Genomic DNA, 20,721 nt, shown 5'->3' with positions numbered 1-20,721 from the left:
TTGATAACAAGGATCCATGAGACAGGGGATGTCATAACTCCTGTAACTTCTTTCACTGAAGTCATGGGCAACAGGTGGTGGACTGTCTACATCAAGAGGTGATTTCTTGAGCATGGGACTAACAGTTTTCTCTTTTAAAGAAGATGGCGCTTTGCTTTCCTTTAAATATTCCTCTATCAGCAATAAGTCTAATATCTTTTGCCCTGAGGTTATCAGCCTGCAGTTCTTCCACAACATCCAGGGAGTAAAACTAGTTAAAATGTCATTAGATTAACTCTGGGACTTGTCCCTTCCAGATGGATCTACTCTCCAGAAAAGCCAAGAGTCCTGTCTGAATTACAGTAACTACTACAAAACATTCAGATAAAAACTGTTCTAGGAGAATGTCCTCAGTCTGTACTCAAGACTCCCCAGGTGCCTGGAGAGTTCCACTGGGATTTTAGACCTTGTCATAGATAAAGTGGTAGCCTGCTGTTAGCTCCAAAATGGCCATTATAGTAGATAGTATTTTTTTTCTTTTTGACCCAAATCGTGGGCTACTCTGAAGGTGTCAGTGACCAGTCAACTCATTTAAAAAAAAAAAAAAAAAAAAAGACAAGAAAAGAAAAAGAAAAAGAAAAAGGAAGTATGAATTCCCATCTCCCACTGACTTCACATGCCTGTCCTGAGATTTGGGGTGAGATGTGAATTCTAATACAGTAAAGTTCACTTTAAGAACAGATTGCAGGGCTCCAGAACTCCCCACGCTGTGTGTGTGTAAACATACTTAACCTGCAGAGGCAAGAGATGAGCTGGGAACAATTCCTGCTCGTCTACAGGCAACCTTAGGTGGAGGATTAACAGAAGCATTACGTTGAACAGAGTCCAGATTCGAACAGTTTCCATTTCCTGTAATGGAACTCTCCCTTTTACAGTTATACCCACCCACCATTAACCTCCATATTGATGCCCCAAGTGTACTTTCGCCTTGAATATCCAGCCACAAGGAGGGTCAACTAGCTTAGCTATTATCAGCTGTGTTGAGAGGAAATTGTGTATTTCCATTTCATACCTGAGGCCCTTTGGGATTCGTATTGAACTCTTCCACTATATCCATTCTCTCTTTAGGATTTACAGAGCCCTCTATTGTCACGTACTTCAACCCCAGACACTCAAGATGGATGGCCACAACTTTCAACATGCTAGTCCACTGAGACACAATGACACTGAAAGAGACAACCAGGAGTCCAAAACAAGCACTAGATAATTTTGTACCCCTTCTCTTACTGTAGGGTTGCAACCTTTAAAAGCTGAGGGTACAAGGCTCCTCCTCCCTCCCCACAGGGTAAAAACACAAAACTGGATGTACAAGTCTTTTACTAACACAGAAGTGTTGTGACCCACCTTGGGGGGGTCTGCTGCTAAGATCTGTTAGACAAGGCCAGTGCGACTGACCCACTCAGGGTAGATAAAGTCTAAGACTCTCACTGCTATTTTATTTTATTCACTTCAGTGTCCAAGCACCTTCCACATAAATTCACACCAACAGCTAAAGTGCCCAGTCTTTGGATCTCTGTCCTTTTTGGGACCAACACTCTCCTTGGGGGAGGATTTTCATTTCTTGCTGCATTGTGGCTGGCCTGGTCGGGAGCTATGTTGTTGCTTTTACAAGGAAGGTTTTGCAAAGAGCATCCTAAAGATACCCTGACTCGGGGATTGACTAATCTCCGGAAGATCACTCCAGAGCCTAACACCCACAAGTAAGCCTCACCCCAAGCTAGAAACAGGGTCTTGAGCCTGGACCGACAGAACAAATTACTGTCAATCAAATGAGATTTCAGACCTATTAGAAGCTTGAGCTTTGCCTGAAGTTACCCTCAGTGTATCTGCAAGTACAGAAAGTATGTGGGCATCATCTCTTGAATCAATTTCCTTCTCCTACAAACAGGGTGACCGTATGTCCTGGATTGGCTGGGACAGTCCCAGATTCTATAGGCTGCCTTAGTGTCCCAGCTGTTGGAGACAATTTAAGGAAAAGTCCCAGATTGGTGGGAATTTGGGAGCCACAGGGTGCATGTGCATGTGCGGCAGGGCCAGAACAGCTGTGGGGACGCATTAGGGAGCGCAGTGTGTTTCTCATCAGAGCTGGGGCTGCAGGTTGGGACCAGGGTGTGGGCTCCGTTTGTCCCATGTTGACTCATGGCTCCATCCTGGCACCTGCAGCCGTGCTGTGCGCCCTTGGGCTAGCTGCATTGAAGCCTCCAAGTGGAGAGCCTGGCTGTGCCCTACTCTAACCTGGGAGGGGGTTGTGAGGCCGGGGCTAGCTGCACCCACCTGGTCCACAGACGTATAGCCAAGAAGTGGCTGCAGGTGCTAGGATGGGGCTAGAGCCCTGAGTCAGAGTGTACACCACATCTCCAGCCCAACAATTATGGTCATCCTACTACAAAGCATTTTGCATTTAAATTATCCAAAAACCAAAAAAAAACCCCAACCCCAACAGTTCCCAGCTTCCAGACAGAGTACGTAATGAAAGTCCCCTTCAATAATAACCTAATCAAAAGCCAAAAAACACTTTTTTTTTTTTTTTTTAACAATTTCTATGCACCCTTTAGGGATTAGACTGAACCAATATCTTGTTTTCCTACCAAGGTACATTCTTTGGCATTTGACTTTATTTCAAAGAGATGCTGCCCTCCTCCATAACACAGCAGTGTCTTTATGCCCAACAGAACTCCAGGCTTCCTGGCTTAAGCCACCATTTCACAAAGCACATGAAGTGCTATGATATGGTGAGGATTTTACTAGACCAGGAATTTTCTTATATATTTACCCTAAACAAGTTCTCTCTCTCTTCTCCATTTCAAAACACATCCCTCCTCCCCAAGAAAGAGAAGCTGGCATATTTACCTTTTCTGGGATTCTGAATGACTTTGGATGGCCTTCAGTTCAGCCAGGAGATGAGATATCTGCAGGGAAAGAAATCAGCCCACTTGTGCCATTATATGCCAGTCTGGGCTCTATTACTATTTGCCAAAATAGGAGACGGTGAGTCCAGTCTTAAAGAGTTGAACTTCCTGTATTGGATCAGGCTACAGCCATTTCCTTTCTCCCACTCGGTTAAGATTTTAACAAACTCCCTTCCTCTATTGAGAAGTTCTGTCCTGCTCTGAAGACCTAGTGTTTGGCACCTGCCTTGACAATGTATTGGCACAGTAGATCCTGTTGATTTTATTGCAAGACCCCTCTTATAATTACCACCTGTGGAGTCAGGAGTGCAGCACCCCTAGTATAGGCTAAGCAGTGTATATGAACCTTCACAATCCAACTGCCTACTTGTGTAGGCAACTGCAAATGTTAGGCTACTGAAATGTATTAGCATGTAAAATAAACCTGTAAGAATGCTGAAATCTAGGACATCCAAGAGGATGACAGAACCACAGCAATAATACCTTGGTGCTCTGTCTGGTGACTTCAAAAAGATCCACATTGAAAGCTGTGCCATTAAGGTAGACTGTAGATTTGGAGTCAGGGCTTTGGAGTTCACACAAGGTCAAAGCGCTGAGTTGCTCTTCGAGGGAAAGGGAGATGCCGTCGCTGTTCAAGTTAACTTGATCCAGAGCCTGCAGATGTAGTAATTAAAGCAAACAGACCACAGTAAGGATGACTGACAGCCAGATGCTGCATAAGGGGTTTGTGCCGTTGCAAATACCTTCATTCAGAAGTTGTTTCCATTACAACCCACCCAAACACTCCCTAGCTAGGAGATCTGACAAGATGACAGCACAAAGGGATGCTGGCTGCATCTGGTGTTTCCCCAACCTCTAATTCTACCTACTGCGTTAATCACCATACAAGATCATACTGTTACCATTTTTAGCAGGGAAAGATGGCAGCAGCATTGGCGGAGTCTCAGCAACATGGACAAGACATGGACTGTACTAGAGACCTGGGAGGCCCCTCCTGAGACATCTTTTTGGCCAGCTCCAAATTCTTGTGCTAAGAGGAGGGAAGGAAATGGAAGAAAACCTCAGGAGTACCTCAGAGCAGCAGCAGTTTCACTCTGAGGCAATGAGAAGTAAAAGGAGTGCAAACATCTAACTCAAAGGGAACAGCATTAAACCCAGGTGAACAGGGCACTGCATCCCACGAGAGTCCATGGGCTTATCCTAACACTATTTCCACTGGACCTCTCAGTAATCCCCATAATCCCCTGCTAAGGAGACGTTACCTTCCCCCCCCCCCCACCTTTTTTATTAATAACAGAGAAGGAATTTAAAGCCTAAAGATGGAAGGAGGCAGCTTCCATCCCAAGAATGCAGAGTCAGCATGGAAAGAACTTCGAATCTTGACTCTGTCTTGTTCAAACCACCAAACAAGAATGTTGCCCATTTAACTCTTCCCACGTGTACTTTCTTAAAACCCTGTACTGTGCCGCCTCCTTCCTTACCCACCACAAAAGGATAAAAAGGCTGCATCCTGTGCCCTGTTCCTTAAAGGGAAGCAAAAACATGTTCTGCACACACAACAGTGCTTTCAGCTCCTGTGTCATGCATGAAACCAAAGCTCTGCTGATTCTACAGCAGCCCTCTTGGGCAGCAGGAATGGTACCGTTTGAGGAAGCATCTTTGGGTGCTTGGAAAGGACTGAAGAGTCCTGGGACTCCCTCCTCAGTTGGGCACTTCCTGTTAATTTTAAAACAGAGCTTCCTGATCACTTTAAACACACTCCCCTGTAGGGATTTCCATGGAACAGTCTCTAGTCTAACCTTTATCAAAGGGGTTACCACCAGGGTATTCTTTGGCTTGACTCTTCTGCTCTTGTCTCTTTAAGTAAGACTGCAGTGTAGACCTGGCAAAACAATGGAAAAGGAAACAGCAGGGAGAAGCTAGAGACAAGCCAGGGGTACCAGTTGCAATCTAAACAGATAAGTGGATAAAAACTTGCCCATACACTACTAAAACTTGAGCTTCACTCCAAACAAACTAGTAGGCTACTAGTTAATTACATTACTTTGGGAATTTCTTTATGGCAGATTCTTAGTATCACAGGAAATCAAATTCATCTGAAAATATAAGGATGGCAAAGAGGTCCATTACAGAAAGCGTAGGGCAGGGACGGATAAAATACAGCCTGTGGGCTGGATCTGGCTCACCTAGCACTTTCATCCCGGCCCCCCCAAAAAATATATTGCACCCTGCCCAGCCCTTCCACCCATGAGGGTGGGAGCGAGGCACCCTTGTGTCCCCCCCCCCAAACATACCCTATTGTGCCTCACTCCATGGGTAGAAGGGCCGGGCCCAGACAGCACACAGCTTCCAGGCAGGGCTGCTGCTGCCGCATCCCCCACGGGCCTGCTCTACTTCCCCAGTCTCCTGCTAGCTTTGGGCAGCAGGGAGGGAAGTGGCAGGGGTGGGGCTGCAGCTAGGCAGAAGCGCAGAGCGTGTGACTGGCAGCAACGTGGAGCCCATGCCTAGGGGGCAGTGGTAGCACAGAGCTCAGGTGGGCAGCAGGTGTATGTGAGGGAGGGTGGGGGATGTGGGGATCCCCACACACTCCCCCTATGGTATGCAGCCCTAGCAGGTGGTGGCAGAGGCAGCAGCAGGTGGGGGCTCTCAGGGCGCTCGTGCCCAGTGCAGGTCCCAAGTGGGGCACAACTTTGGCCAGCACTGCACATCACATTGAGGAGCACTGTCGGGCAGTCTGTATCACTGGCACTCCCTGCACTTCCCTCCCTGGCACACGCAGCATGGGAGGGAAGCCCCAGGTGCCTTCCCCTGGGGGGTGGGGAAGGCAGCTGGCTCCAGCGCCTGGGGCTTCCCAGCACCAATGATACAAACTGCCCGCTGTGCTCCTCAGGGCAATGTGCAGTGCTGGCTGGAGCCATGGTCCGCTGGGCACCAGAGCCCTGAGCACCCTCACCTGCTGCTGCTATGCCATGGGGGGAATGGGGGAGGGGGGTGCAGATCTCTACACCCCCCCCACACACCACACAAACCCACACCCTGCCTCCACAACCCCTCAACATACCCTATGCTCTGCAACATACACAGTCACACCCTCTCACAATCTCCCCACAACCCCTCCACACCCCACCATACACACACCATACAAAGCTAAGAATTTATTTTTGAACTAGCCAATTGCCAATGATGGGGCAGGGGGGGCGGGGAGGGTGGCAGCAGATTCTGCGTCCGGCCCTGCCCCACCCCCACCTTTGGGGCCAGACCCGTTCCTCCTCTCCCCCCAGCTGCTTCAGGGCTGGGGCCAGGCGGTCCCCCCTCTCCGTCTGCTGGCCCTGTCCCTCCTCGGTCAGCTCCATCGTCACCACCGGCCTATCTACTCTGTCACCACTGCCTGGCCCTGAGCGCGCGCCCCCCCCCTCCCCCCCCATTTTGGGCCTGACCGCTTCCCTTCCCCTGTTGCTTCAGGCCCAACCCCGTTCTCCCCAGTGGTTTGGGTTCAGGGCTGCTCCCCTTGTCCCCCCTGCACCACAGCAGCCCTGACCCCATTCCCCACCCCCTGCCGTCATGGTGGCACTCTGCCTCCTGCTTTACATAATGCTGTATTTGCACTTTGGCTGCCAAGACAGCCAATCAGAGTGCGAATAAAGCATTACAGACAAAGGCTTTTGTATATATAGAATAATTATGCAATCCGCTCTATATACACTATGCAAACACAAATCATGACAAAAATATTTTTTGCAATAAAATTAAAGTGTGTTCTAATGTTTGACTTTTAAGTGTATGATTTGGTTTCTTTCTGGTTCTAAGATGCCAACCCCCCACCCCACAAAGGAGTATTTCAGGGAATGTGGGGGCAAAGGGGGGGGACTTCCAGTGTCAAAGGTCAGGGGTTGGTGGGGGTGGGACTTCTGGTCCCAAGATGGTAACCAGGGGCAGGGCACCTGTCAAGGGGTGGGGCTACCCATGTGGCCCACGACAGCTCACCAGAACTCTTTAAGTGGCCCCCCACCCACAAAATTGCCCAACATTGGTATAGGGGGAGAAACTGAATGATAAAAATAGCCTGGCTTCAGCAGGAGCCTGAGGCCTGATAATATCCTGGGCAAAATTCAAGTGAGTGTCTGGAGAAAGATACTCAGAGGGAAGGACTGGATAACAATGATGCTTAAAGTGACAAGGGAACAAGTCAGACATGGGTGTGCAGTACACCATGACCAAAATGCCAGTGAAGTTTTGGGTTGCATACGCAGAGTCCTCAGAAAGGAGATACTTTCTGTTCTGTGGAGTGCTGATGCAAATTAATGTGAGCATTACATGCCCAGAAGCAAAGCCACTTCAGGAGTTAAAGGGACTGACTGAATAAAGATTTAAAAAGGTAAACGTGTACAGCTTTTGTAAGCAACAGCCCAGCAGAGGAAGAGCAATAATGGAGATAAACACTGTGAAGGGAGAAGAAATAGCTTTTTAAGAAACAAATTCTTTGGAGGCTGGTGAAGGAGTCTCACATGGCTGTTGTCCTACAAACGAGAACAAAAAACAGAAAACAGCCAGAGCATAAGCAGAGATCCGAGATGGGTTGAGCTGAGTGAGCAAGAGTGGGATATTACTAGAAGAGCTGTGGCAATCCAAGAATCATAGTCTTCATCAGACTATTTCTAGAAAATCACCCATTGTTGCCATTATGACCCTTGAGAATGTTGAAAAAGGGCAAAGTTTTTACTGCTAAATATGTAGACAAAATGGAAGTAAAATACATCTGTTGCTCATTCACACTAGTGATCATGCTCTTGCCTGTGAAAACACTGATGGGAGTGCAATAGCAAGGATTCCAAAAGGTACAGCAGACTGAGCCAGAGAGGAGAAAAAACTATTGAGAAAGCAGAATTTGTCAAAAAATGGCCCATATTTAGCATAAGCAGATTCCTAGCTGTTGTTTTAATTTTGCTGTGAAAGGATGGGAGTGTTCTCCGTCTACCACTCTCATACCTCGATCTTGCAAAAAGCACATTGTACACAGACTGCTCATCTTCAGAGAGTTTTAACTGGTGCAGCTGAGCATGGCGCTGAGGCAGAGATACCTAGAACAAAAGAACACACACAGTCAGCCAGCCATATACAGTATGAAGAATTTAAAAAGGAGACCCCAGAAGCTTTGTCAGCCCCTACATCAACCAAGCAGTGTGCAATACTCTATTGCTGCAGACAGCACACAGCATGCCTGACTCTTGGTCCCCCTACCTGATGATTTAGGAGTCCTGGGCAGGACCAATATGCTTAGTGCCCTCTCAAGGAAGGAAATCCTTCATGCTGCTGTTTTAGGTTGGAGGCCTAAGAGATTTCAAGGTGTTGGAGTTTCCCAAGCCACCTCCTCACATTGTTCAAGACTCAGGGCAGAAAATCAAGGTGGCAGCCTGGAAGGACTGCCCTGTATTTTAAAAATGGTCAAGACTGTTAGGATTGGGGCAAATTTCTTGACCGATTTAATCTTAAAAAAGAAAATCACAAAAGTTTAAGGCAGCCAAACCATGTGGAAGGTGTTTCCTGCTGCCCTTGGGCCTTCTCTCTCTGGCCATAACAAAGAATAAGCAAAGCTGACAGAGAGAGGGTCCGTTTGGGCATCTACCCTCTTACCCCGCACCTGGGAGGCATGTGCTGTATTCAAGTTTCAGTGGCCATAATCAACATTATTAGGCAGATACCCCTGTGGCCCAAATGTACATCACTAACCCCTTCCCTACAGATCCAACTGCCAGAGCAAGTATTTATGACTTGCTAGAAAGCCATGCTAAAGATCACCAAGTGTTTCTTGTTTCAGGCACCAAGCCAAGTCAAGCCTAACTCCATGTTTGGACAGTCTATGCAACCTGCACACCAGGCTCCTGCAGCTTATCCTTTCCAATTCCCACTTCTCTGGTGTTCTCCATTTAAGACATAGCCAGTTTAAGAGTGAACACTCAGCACTGGCAATAGCAATGTTCAAAAGAAGAAAAAAAAAAACAACAACGAGTCCTAGGTCTCCAAATTGTGAAATTAAGACCAAGCAAAATAAAGTTGGAGCATTTTTTTGTCTCTAGGGTAAACAATGCATATTTTTCAAGCTTTTTACTATGTTCATGAAGGCTGGAAACTTACTTAAAAAAAAAAGGAAAGGAAAGCTGAAGCTTGTGCAATAACAGAAGGAAGGGCTTAAAGAAAAAACACTGACAAACTTAAGACTCTCAAGGACAGCCAAGAGTTGGCAACATGGGGAGCTAAAAAGGTCTCATTTGTTATATCTCACACTGAAAGAAATATGACATTTGATAGTTTTCTTTATCTAAACTTGAGACTGGTTTCTCCCTCAGCTCTGCAGTTCAAAACAAAGTGCTTCCCAATGACAGGACAGTACCACATTTGGTTCCAAGAGTTAACACAGCATCACACAGGTCCAGGAGATGGTTCTTTTTTCTGGGAGGCTTAAACATCCTAAAGAAACTATGACACAGACTACCTGACTAGACAGCTGTTAAGCTCTGCCTGGCTAACACCTAGGCAAAGACGAAATGACAGCAACTGTTAGAAAAAAAGGCGAACAGACAACTAATATTAGACCCTGCCTCTCAACCACATGGCATTGATTTCTTGTGTTGAAAAAAGCCGCTACCGAGTTCTCCACTCAACTACTGCAAACTATAAGCTATTCACACAGCAGTGGTATGTGCCTCTGTTTATGAAAGGGTGCTGAATACTGTGTTAATCTATCATTTACTAAACAAAATGGATCGCGCTCTACAGTTTTATGTTTGCTTATAAAACTGTCTTTGGTGCTGCACTGTTAAAAACCTAATACGCACGCAAGCCTGGATAAAAAGATGGTGCATGCAATGATTTCTGTTCTCAATGTATCCACATTCACTGTTCTGAAGTCCCCATTAAAGGGATATACAAATGGAGTTAATTCACATTTTGTCTTCTCTCCCTTGAAGACATTCGGTATTGCTTTTCTAATCAAGTTCAGCTGCATGTTCCAGCTCAGGAAACTGGATAGCTTTCCCCTGACAAGAAAACAAGCCTACTAACAAGAGGAAAAAAAAAGAAACCTTAATTTTGCTTCCTGGACTACAGAACAGAGAGAAACCCAATTATATTTATGACAAGCCTCTATAGGAAGAAAACTATCATCTGACTGCTGCAGGGAGGACACTGGCATATTTGGATAGTTCCCTTTTTCCAAATGCTGTGGAGCAGAAAGAAAGCAAGTATTACCAGGGGTTTGCCAGTTGAGTCTAGCTGGTCTTTAGTTCGCCGCAATAAGAGGTTCCTGGTTAAGATACTCAGTCTCTCTCCTCCTTTCACTGTACTGTTATCTACTTGGTACTTCCACACCTTGAATTCATCGAAGGGAGAGCAACGCAGGAACCTGCAGGCAAAGGGAAGTTGAGGAAAACCTAGTCAATACCAACTGCAGGGAAGTTGGAGAAGATCAGAACTGAACTGGATTCCTTCTTTCCATCCAAAACCAGATTTCCAGTCCAACCTTATAATCTATTAAGAGGAAAGTCCCTCAGAACAAGAGACCACAGAAGTAATAGCACATCTCTGTATACTAAAATATAAACTGCAGATCTTACTCCCTGTGGCACTACAGGCACTTCACTTCGTTCTCAAGTTCATCTTTACTGCTACGTTTATGAACAGCTTTAATATATGGTCAGACAAAAACCATCAACATTTGCCAAAAGGCAATACATCTTAATGATCCTACTCCTATATCTCAAAAAGCACCTAGTCACCTCAAATTTAGGTAATCAGGGAATGGGGAGTTCTTTCTGGAACTTGAAGGTAAAGCAGGAATGAAATCAGATTTTTTAATCATGCTAAAACAAACCAAAATGAGAAAGGAAGGGGTAAGGGTAGGAGGAGGGGGAGGGGGAGCCTATTTATGTTTATAAACCCACTTGTGGGAAGCCACTGTAACATGAATAAAATTCTTATTCCTAACTAAGTCCTAACAATTCCACAGGAGAGAAATAATGACTGTAAAGTGAACAGATGTATTCATTAAGCTCTGTGCCACGGACAGTTCAACGCAGCTAAGATATACGGAGCGGATGTACCCTCCTCTCAACCTTATGAAAACAGAATAGCTACAAGTGGTAAGTCAAGGGCCCAGAGTGCAGAGACATTATAGACTTGTAGACGTCTACTGCAGCTGAGAAACTAATGTCAAGAACTGGAAGAACTGAGATAACTATTGGCCTAACCAGAACTTGTCCCTATGAGAAGGCCACACTTCTGTAGGTTGGGTTATATTGGATTGCTGAAGAATTGCTGGATAGAGATACCAAAATTACTTTACATGAGGTCCCAAGGTTTAAGATAGATAGAGGATGCTGACACAGTGCTCAAGATACCAAGAGCACATTTTTTTGCCCCGCAATGGGTCAGCTCACCTCAGCAGTGAGTACACATCCAGCAGATTGTTCTGGATTGGTGTTCCGGTGACAGCCCATCTTGCATTAGCTCTCAGCCTGCACAAAGCTAAAGAGGTCTGCGCTTTGGGGTTCTTAATATTGTGGGCCTCATCCAGTATAATCCGAGCCCAGGTAATGCGGAGCAGAGAGGAACAGGGAGATGATGTATCCTGGATAAGAAAGCAGACACAGATTTATAAACCAGGGTAAGGCCATGATTGGGAAAAGCAAACATCCTGGAAAGCCATGAGTCACTAAGTATTTTTAGAAGGAAGTCTTTCCTTGTTTGGAAGCCCCAGAAATTTCCGTGTGGGTCCCTAGCTTCCATGTCACTTCTATTTTGGGTCTCTTCTCTTTGCTTTATTGGGAACACTTGTTACTTCAACATAGCAGCCCTGCAAAACTGTCCAGAAATTTTACCAGCCCAGAGATTAAACACACATGTGCCTGCCCTTTAAAATTCATATTTTTTGTTATTCTTAGGGATCCTATTTTAATGTTCTGCATGACAAATATTGATGTCAAGTAAGCAGAGTTTTGCCTGGTTGTGATAATGGGATTCATGTAATGCACGGCTAAAAGGACTAATCTAACCACTTTAAACATGGACACAATACACTTGCGTAACACCAGGACCAGGTGTTGCTAAAACCATAAGTAGGCCCCTTGTACACAAATAAGGGATAAAATTACAATATGCAGGCACACCCAGGGAGCCAAGATGCACTTCTGTCTATACCAGTGGGGCCAACATTTTTGGCAGATGTATCCCAAATTAAGCCCTACCTCTCCCCAAGTATCCCTCTAATCCTTGTCTCCCTAGGTTCCTGGGATTCCAGGAAGGGGAGGGGGGAGGTTAAGCCTCCAACTGTTCAGACTGGGGTGGAGGCAGGATGCTGAGGCAAGAGACATGTCACCACCAAGAGCTAAAATAGTTAACCCTGTTAACCCTTCCCTGGCCCCACAACCAGTGCAGTTTTATCTGGCAAGCAGGGATCCAACGCCTTGAATTCTGCAGCAACTTCAGATCCTAGGAAGGACTAACCTGGCTGTTGGCAGTGACACCCAATACTTCCTCTTGCCACAGTGTCCTGCCCCTGCTCTACTCCATGCAGCCAGGGACTCCAGTTCCCTGCTTCCATTCCAGTGCCTCTCATTATTAAGCACCTGGAGCTTAATAATGCAACAGATGCTCATGCCACTTGTGGCATGCATGCTGTGCTTTGGCCACCCCTGATCTGTGCTATATGGTCAACTAAAAGTTGCACTGGCTTTCACTCTGGCATGGATGCTGCTCCATCCTTTTTTGGGAAACAGCATTTAAATGGTCCCAGTGTCAGAGTTTAGGAAGATTCAAAGCTACAGAGATTCATATTTTAACAGCACACAAGCTGCCTGGGTGGGTAAAGGAAACAAAGAGGAGATTCTACTGCTTGTGCATGCTGCTTCTTATTTTAAAAGGACAACTCAACTTAGTTGCAGTGGTGTGTGAAAATTACAGATCTACTATGGCTAAAAGAAATGCTTCAGACTCTTGTAACATTTGACTGTACACTCTCTCTTGCTCAGCTTCTCCTGTTTGAATAAATCTCTAAAAATAACCACAGGGGACTGAAAAGGAACAATAATTTTCTCTCTCCTGTAACAAGAATGGTGTAGCGCAGTGGTTTTCAACCTTTTTTGTATCAGAACCCATTTGTAAACACTGATGGCCAGTTCTGACCCAGTGCCCCTGCCCTCAGGCCCCAAGTGGATGGGACAGGAGGTGGGTATGTAGGGCAGGGTGGGGTGTGTGTGGGCATGGGGGTGGGGGGCATGGAGGTCCCCAAGCAGCCCCTTGCAGGCTAGAACTCTGACAGTCTGTAAGGGAAAAGATGCAGTTTCCCATGTTTTTCTCCTTTAATAGGAGACTCCATTTTTAAAAAGTTTGTTCGTGATCCTTTCATATAATCTTACGATCCATGTTTGGGTCGCAATCCATGGGTTGAGAAATGCTGGTGTAGTGGGTCACCTGGCTAGCCTGCCAGACTCAAATCAGTCCTTGAACCCTCAAACTAACTCTCCTTATCTGGTCCCAGCCACAATCTCTCTCTGGGCTTCACAACACCAGTGATACCACCCTGGGTTTTTCTGCACCACAGAGCACAGGAGAAAATACAAACAATCCAATATAAGCTTCAAGCCTTGGATTAATCCACACCACAGAGCACAACAGAGAATATAAACAGTCCACAATGAACACCCACAAGCATGGGTTAGTTCTCACCCCGTGCTCTCTTCCTCGGACAGACCTGTTTCTCCAGGCAAACAATTCCCCCTCAAGATCCTCTCCCTGTCCCCTTTTATTTTCAGGTCAACCAGTCAACTTCCCCTCTTACTATCTGACTGAGCTGGCTGCATCCCTTTAGGCACGCGGCTGGTTACCGGCTGGCTAATTGCTCCAGGCTGCAAGGCTGCACCCTGTTACAGATGGGTTACATTACTTCTAGGATTCCCCCCTCCCCACTAGAAAGCAGTCCCCACCCCAAATGCATGCTTCTTACCTCCACGCTGTGGTCCTCTGCAGGGACCTCTCCCTCTTCCTTTTTTGTGGGCACTTCCTTGGAGACAAGGCTGTACGTGGTGACAACAATGTCATATTTGGATAGTCTGCACAAAAAGCAGAGAAACTGATGAGGGTGGAGAACCTGCTTTGTACAACAGACAGAACCAGCACTTGAGAATTTATAAGTTGGGGCAGTTAGGCAAGAGCTGGTACATTTGCTACCGACCACTAAACTCCAGCAGACCCAAAAATAAGTAATGAAATAGAGGGCAGCAGAAAGGTGTATGATATCTGTGGAGCTCTAGTGCTTTACAAATAGAGATTGGCATAACAGCCCACTGAAACAGGCAAGAATTATCCTCATTGCAGACATAAGGAAAGCAGAGAAATGGAGGAAGAGGCAGATAACATGGCAAGTCAGTGATAGAAAACCCAGATCCCTCAACTCCAAGGCCCCCCGCTTAAACTTAAGATCACTTTTCTTCAACAGAGCTGGAAACTGTTTGGAGCCTTCCACTCTAATGACTGAGCTGTTGTCAGCATAAGTGAGGATGTCAGCCACTACTGACTGCCATTGCCAACAAGAGATGAGGGTGAGATTGTATCACATGCCTTAAGATGCAGGAGCACCAACATGTGAGCTAGAGCCAAGCTCCTTTTCTACTCCGACACAAAGAGCCTCCTGCTACTCAGCAGAAACATGCTGCTTCTGTTGCAGAACAGTCATGGCTTTGTACTTACACTGCTATATCTTTGCTTCGGTTAGGTCCGTGGTATAGATAGATCCTCAGTTTGCCACTGGTCACATGCCTCTCAATCTCCTTTTTCCAGTGGTGGAGCAGGGATGCAGGACAAATGATTAAAGTGCCATGGGAGAGCACAACAGGGGAATCTTAAACAGAAAGATCAGAAGAGGAAATGAATCAGCAGCATGAGTACAGTAAGCGGTGGAAGTCCCTACCCAGTTGCTGCAACCCTGCTAAAGTAGGCCTGTTGTTCCTACTGGCACAAGTCTGCAAAACAGATTTGTGTTTTCCAGCATTCCAGAATTTTAATGTACTCCTGGGGTTGTACATTTTCTGGAGAGAGCCTGTATGAATACTAAAAGCACAACTCCTCCATAAAAAATGATGTAAAACATCAGCTTATTTTGATTGTGCTCGACAATCTTGGCTGCTGTTTAGTTGTAACAAGAAGTTTGTGTACAACATCTTTCCAATAAAATCAATAGCTGAAAATGTTGGTCTTTCAGTGTTTCACATTAAAAGTGCTTTATGATCATGAATTTCTATATCAATTACCAACACCTAAGTTACTGCAGTTTAGCTGTCATTTACCAAGGATTAAGCACAGGTACACATAGTTACCACAGGGCATTCAACATGTGGTAAGTCACTACCTTCTTAACTTGTTTTCTTTCTTTCGTATGGCTTTAGGAGCAAGAGCTATCATCACAGTTTTAATTCCAAATTCCCCAACCAGATTAATGCCTTGGTGGAAAGTGAGTCTAACTCCAGGATGTTGCCCTCAAACTTGTATCTGGGGCAGGATGTTATTATGTGCTCCATGGTTTGGTCAGGGTTTCCACAGTCACAGCCAGGCAAGGTTTTGAGAGGCCACTTGTATATCAGGAGGCCATACTGGCCATGTCCAGTGCGCATCCGATTAAGGGTTGTTCAAATGCTCTGTGGAAGGTTGAAGCCCGGTTGTTGCATTATTGGGTCAGAGACAAAGTGTTTACTTGGGAAAGTGTTTTCTGCCCAAGCTTTCTTTTACTTGCTGTAATCTGTTGATATCCTAACTAGATGGTACCTATAAATCCCAACATCCATGTCTCTACTCTGAGTGGAGCACTATGGTTTCACAACATGCTTTCTACAGGTCTGTCTTTTGAGCCAAGTTTGGAGCTGCCATATTGTGGACTTCTGTGGAACAGCCCTTGGCCATCCACATACCACATTAAGCCCACTGTTGATACAAAGACCACTTCTGTCAGCACACAACCTTGAGAAGATGGAACTGCGTTACAGCAAAGATGTTCTATACCATGTCTAGACAGCCACATTTCTAATTTCTTCTCCTTTCCTTCCCCCTTTGCTTGATTTTTCTGGGTCAGAATGAGTGCAATCATTGTTAGGGTCTTCCCCAAGCCCATGTCATCTGCTGAAAAGAGAAAAAAAATAGAAGAATCAAGACCATCTCATGGAATGAGTCTACATAGCTCAAATGCATGCTGAGGCCCTCCCACCTCATATGTAACAAATTAGGATACTTGCTAATCTTGAAAGGACTTAGTACCTCAACCAGTGACTTGGGTCACGGGGTAGCTATTATATTTCCTTAGGAATGAAAGAAAACAGCGTTTGCCAGGGGATGGATTCTGACTACAAATGGGCATCACCATTGCCACCACAGTGTCGTGCAGGTTTTTGACAATATTAATTCCCCCTGGAAGGACACACTACATCAATACCATGCTTACCCAGAATTCCTCCACATGGTTGCTGGCTCTCCCTCCAGAGTAACCATGCCAGGGCCTGCTTCTGATGCACCAGCAATGAGACCTAGAGGTAAAATAAATGCCATTCAGAGACATGCTGAGTTGGACATGACCTGTTCTCATGGTCAAACTACAACTGTCTGCTCAGCACCTGCCTCTCCGTTCTCTTCCAAAATTAACACCCACATCTGCAGAATCTGCCTTTTTGCTACAGCGAGAGACTGCAACTGCTACGAAACAAACCAAATTGCAGTAAAGCTTCATACGCACACTTGCAATGTGGGAAAAAAAATTAAATGCCACACAATTGCAGAAAAATTCAGTAAGTCTTTTACGAGCCCAACATCACTTGTTTCAACAGCTTATTCAACTATCTAGACATGTGCTTACTAGGCACCACGTGAATTTCTGCGCAATTTGGAACCTATTCCTAATTCTGTCTTAAACTGGTGTTTGTCTTGACTTAAATGAAACTGGGCCTACTGTACAGCAGGACATTTGTCTAGGAAATGGCAACATGCAAATATCACCCATCTTTTAGTATCATCATCATTGGGATTATGTTCCATAGTAGTGATCCCAAGAAACACTGAAAGCTCGGCTGAGCAGTGCTTTCACTTCTGGCCTACTCACCCTTAGCCCAGATGGATCTGCAGCAACTGTCTCCTCTGTGGGGCAAGATTCCAGAGATTTATACAGATGGTCAATGGCATCACTTGTGGCATTACGCACAGTCCTGATCCGATCTTCAGTCATTCTGCCCCCATACAGGTTTTGCATACTGGAATTCACTAATAAAAAGCATCAGTCAGTGAATAATGTTTACAGAACTACTTGGTGCAAACAGGCTTAGGGAATGAGTGCATGCAGACACCAAGAGAAGCAGTGCAATGTGGTAAGAAACACGAGTTTGTATAGCTGGTCACACCAAACAACCCCTCTGGGCAACGTGGGGCTGGTTGTTTCACAGTTGGCACAGCTGATCAAATATACTGTGACAAACCACTGTTGGAGTGTGCCCAGAACCCCAGCTTTCTTCTTGCTGCTCTGCTCCTTGTCTACAAGAATCTGCCCCTAAAGTCACTTCTCACCAATCTCAGACCAGATTTTGCAGCTCCAATGAGCGGAAACTTTGCTAGCCCCAGAGATCTTAAACTTGGTTTGTAAGAAAGAAGTAAGCCTGAAATTAATGACTAAAATCATCTTTACTACAAAGAAATCAGGAAGGTAAATAAAACCCATCGTAACACAATCCTTCAGAGTCTTCTCAGTGTTTCTAGAGCTGGGCTTCCTGCTGGAGACCAGGATTCTCCCTAAGGCAAGAAGGATTTCAAGACAACTTTTTCCAAACAACTACCTCCTAAATACCTGCAAACCATTCCCCACCCACCTCCATCTTTACTATTCTATCCAGTGTCACAGGGGAGCACATGAGCTCCCGAGATTAAGGGCATCAAACATTTGCATTGGGCTTCTCATGGGCCAGACAACACACCTCCACATTTGGCCCACAGGGCTTCTTGCTGGGGCTGCCAGAGTCACTGTGTTGGCAGGGCCGGCATGTGGAGTTTAAGGGTGTCACTGCTTAACACCACTGCTGATGTGTGTTCCAAATAGCAACTGAAACTCAGAAGTTTGGTGGCAGCTAAACAAAGCTGCAGGGAGGCTGGCCACACTGACACAGCAGCTGTGCCTGCCATGGTGAGAAGCCCCACAGGCCAGAGGCGGATTGTCCAGTCCAAGCAAAGCACCACAGGCTGGATGACCCACCTCTGTTGGCCATATGCAACTCCCCTGCTCTAGATCACTGTTTTCTGCCTGGAAGTCTGAATTTCCCCATAGAAAGCCTTCCTCTTTAGAATGTATTTGCTTTTATGCAAGGCTAAAACTTAACATAACTGTGTCATACCACTGGTCCATCTAGCCCAGTATTCTGGTCTCCAACAGTGGCAGAAAAGGAAGCTAGAGAGAAGGGATTGAACCATCTATCCCTTATTCAATACCCTCCTTGGCATCCACAATTTTTGGTTTGGGATGCTTTCTCTGGCATCTCTAACCCATTCTGTTCAATAGTCACTAATAGATCTATCATGCATGAATTTATTTTCAGTCTCTTTTTGAACCCGTTCATGCCATCTGCCTCCACCACCTCCTAGGGTAATGAATTCCCTAAGTAAACTACATGTTGCATAAAAATTTTTAGTTTTAAACCTGTCACCTACTCATTTCAGCAAGTGGCCCCTAGTTCTAGTATTCTGGGTCCTGGTAAACAACACTTCCCTGTTTACTCAGTCCACACTCCTCATGATTTTATAGTTCTCTATCATATCCCACCTTAGCCTTCTTTTCAAACTGATAAGTCATAGCCTTTTTAGTTTCTCCTGGTATGGCAACAGTTCCATGCCCCAGTTTATTTTGGTGGCCTTCTCTGTACCTTTTCTAGCTCTACTACATCCTTTTGGAGATGCGAGGACCAGAATGTCACGAAGTATTCAAGATGTGGGTGCACCATAGATTTGTATAACAGCATGATGACGTTCCATGTTTTGTTTTCTATTCTATTCTTAATGATGCCCAGCATTTTATTGGCTCTTTAGCTCAGTGTGCAGTGGCAACCAAATGCTTTTTTAGAGAACTATCTAAAATGACTCCAAGGTCTCTTTCCTGAGTCATAACCAGGAATCTGGGTTTTCCATTTCCCACAGAAAAATGGTAAACAGTGGATTTTACCTTTTGCCAGAGGCAAACACGGATTTCTTGTTTTACCAGAGAAACCTGAGGATTTTCTACTTTTGCAGTGAGTTCCCTGCAGGCTGGCACAGTTCCAGCCTGCAGGGAGCTGGGAGGGAGCAGGAGGACAGAGAGACAGGGGGCTGCTGCCTAGTTGGGGGTGGGGTGTAAGACTTGGGGCCTAGGGCCGCAACACATGGCTGCAGGGCCCCAGGAAGGAGCGGGACGGGGCTCCAGGTGGCTCGTCTGGGAGGTGGGGCTGGCTCCCCACTGCAGCACGCACTCCCAAGGGGGGTGGCAGGACCCATGTCCCCCAGCTCTGTGCACAAAGCAAGCACAGGCTGTGGGTGCAGGCTTCCGTCCTGCTGCCCTCCCCTGGAGCCCCTGCAGCCTGGATGGCAGGACCCGGTGTGGCACAGCACACCGGGGTCACAAGGAGAAGCTGCTTGCTGCTGGGAGTTCCCTGCTGCCCTGGCAACGTGCCTTTTGTGTGCAGGGCTGCAGTGAGGGCAGTGGCACAGGGTTGCACCCCACAAAGCAGCCCTGCGTGCAGGAGGTGCGTTGCCAGGGCACTGCACAGCTTGCACTAGTGAGCAGCTTCTCTGCACAGCCCTGCTGCTCTCGGGCTGCCTGGGCCATGTGCATGGAGATTTCACTGTGCACCCCCATTTCCAGATCATTGATGAAAATGTTGAACAAAATAGGGCCTAGCACAGAGCCCTGCTGGCCCCCCATGTTTGACTACCTTCCATCTTGAAAAGTGACCATTTAGTCCTATGCTTGTAACCAGATTTCAGGCCAAGAAAGAACTCCCCTCCAATCCTGTTGCAATGCAGTTTTTTTAAGTCTCTGGTGAAGAAACTTGTCAAAAGCTTTTTGAAAGTCCAAATATATATTACTGTCAACTAGATCCCACTTCTCCAGGTGCTTGTTAACACTCTTAAAGAATGCAGAACTTCCCTTTACAAAAACTGTTGGCTCTTCCCCAGCAGACCATATTTGTTCACATGACTGCTGATTTTATTCTTTATTATAGATTCTACCAACTTGCCAGGGATGGATGAGAGACTCACTGGTCTGTAGTTTGCAAGATCACCTCTGGAGCCTTTTGTGAAGATGGGAATTATATTCACAACCCACCAGTACTCTGGCACAGAGGCTGTTTTTAACAATAGGTTACACTGTATTAGTGGCAGTTCTGCAATTTCACTTGTAAGCTCCTTCAGAACTTTGAGGTGAATGCCACCTGGCCCTGCTGACTTATAAGTATTTAGTTTATTAGTTTGTTTTAAAACTTCCTTTCTTGTCATATCAGTGCGGTCCAAGTCTTCAGACCCATCTACTAGAAAGAACTGATCTGGCATGGAAATTTTCCCAGTGTTCTGTGGTAAACACTGATACAAAGAATGAATTTAGTTTCTCAACTATGGTCTTGTCATCCCTGAATACATGTTTTATACACCCTGTTCACCTAATGGTCCCACCAATTTTCTAGCTGGCTTCCAGCTTCTGTATTTGGAAAAAAAAACCCCAACTTATATTAAT

The 20,721-nt window shown here is 45.9% G+C and overlaps 1 protein-coding gene across 3 annotated transcripts in view; it reads right to left on the bottom strand.

The window, feature by feature from the left end:
- The window catches only part of TTF2 (transcription termination factor 2), a 61,194-nt gene that overhangs the window by 8,181 nt on the left and 32,292 nt on the right, over positions 1–20,721 (bottom strand). Inside the window, exons 8-21 of one of the 3 annotated variants that reach the window (XM_019527357.1) lie at positions 17,080–17,237; positions 16,429–16,510; positions 15,993–16,109; positions 14,688–14,838; positions 13,945–14,050; positions 11,381–11,571; positions 10,194–10,347; positions 7,935–8,026; positions 4,748–4,830; positions 3,851–3,978; positions 3,432–3,602; positions 2,890–2,948; positions 1,052–1,205; positions 606–823 (exon numbers count right to left, since the gene is read on the bottom strand). In XM_019527357.1, coding sequence (XP_019382902.1) covers positions 767–823; positions 1,052–1,205; positions 2,890–2,948; positions 3,432–3,602; positions 3,851–3,978; positions 4,748–4,830; positions 7,935–8,026; positions 10,194–10,347; positions 11,381–11,571; positions 13,945–14,050; positions 14,688–14,838; positions 15,993–16,109; positions 16,429–16,510; positions 17,080–17,237 — 1,703 coding nt within the window. In that variant the 3' untranslated portion in view covers positions 606–766. Of the gene's footprint in view, positions 1–605; positions 824–1,051; positions 1,206–2,889; positions 2,949–3,431; positions 3,603–3,850; positions 3,979–4,747; positions 4,831–7,934; positions 8,027–10,193; positions 10,348–11,380; positions 11,572–13,944; positions 14,051–14,687; positions 14,839–15,992; positions 16,110–16,428; positions 16,511–17,079; positions 17,238–20,721 lie in introns of those variants that run through there. The other 2 variants (XM_019527355.1, XM_019527356.1) reach the window with 2 other exon arrangements.

This window comes from Gavialis gangeticus, unplaced genomic scaffold (assembly GCF_001723915.1).
Source record: "Gavialis gangeticus isolate Ggan-Ray unplaced genomic scaffold, GavGan_comp1, whole genome shotgun sequence".
Classification (NCBI taxonomy): domain Eukaryota; kingdom Metazoa; phylum Chordata; order Crocodylia; family Gavialidae; genus Gavialis; species Gavialis gangeticus.
This window is presented reverse-complemented; position numbering and strand designations above follow the sequence as displayed.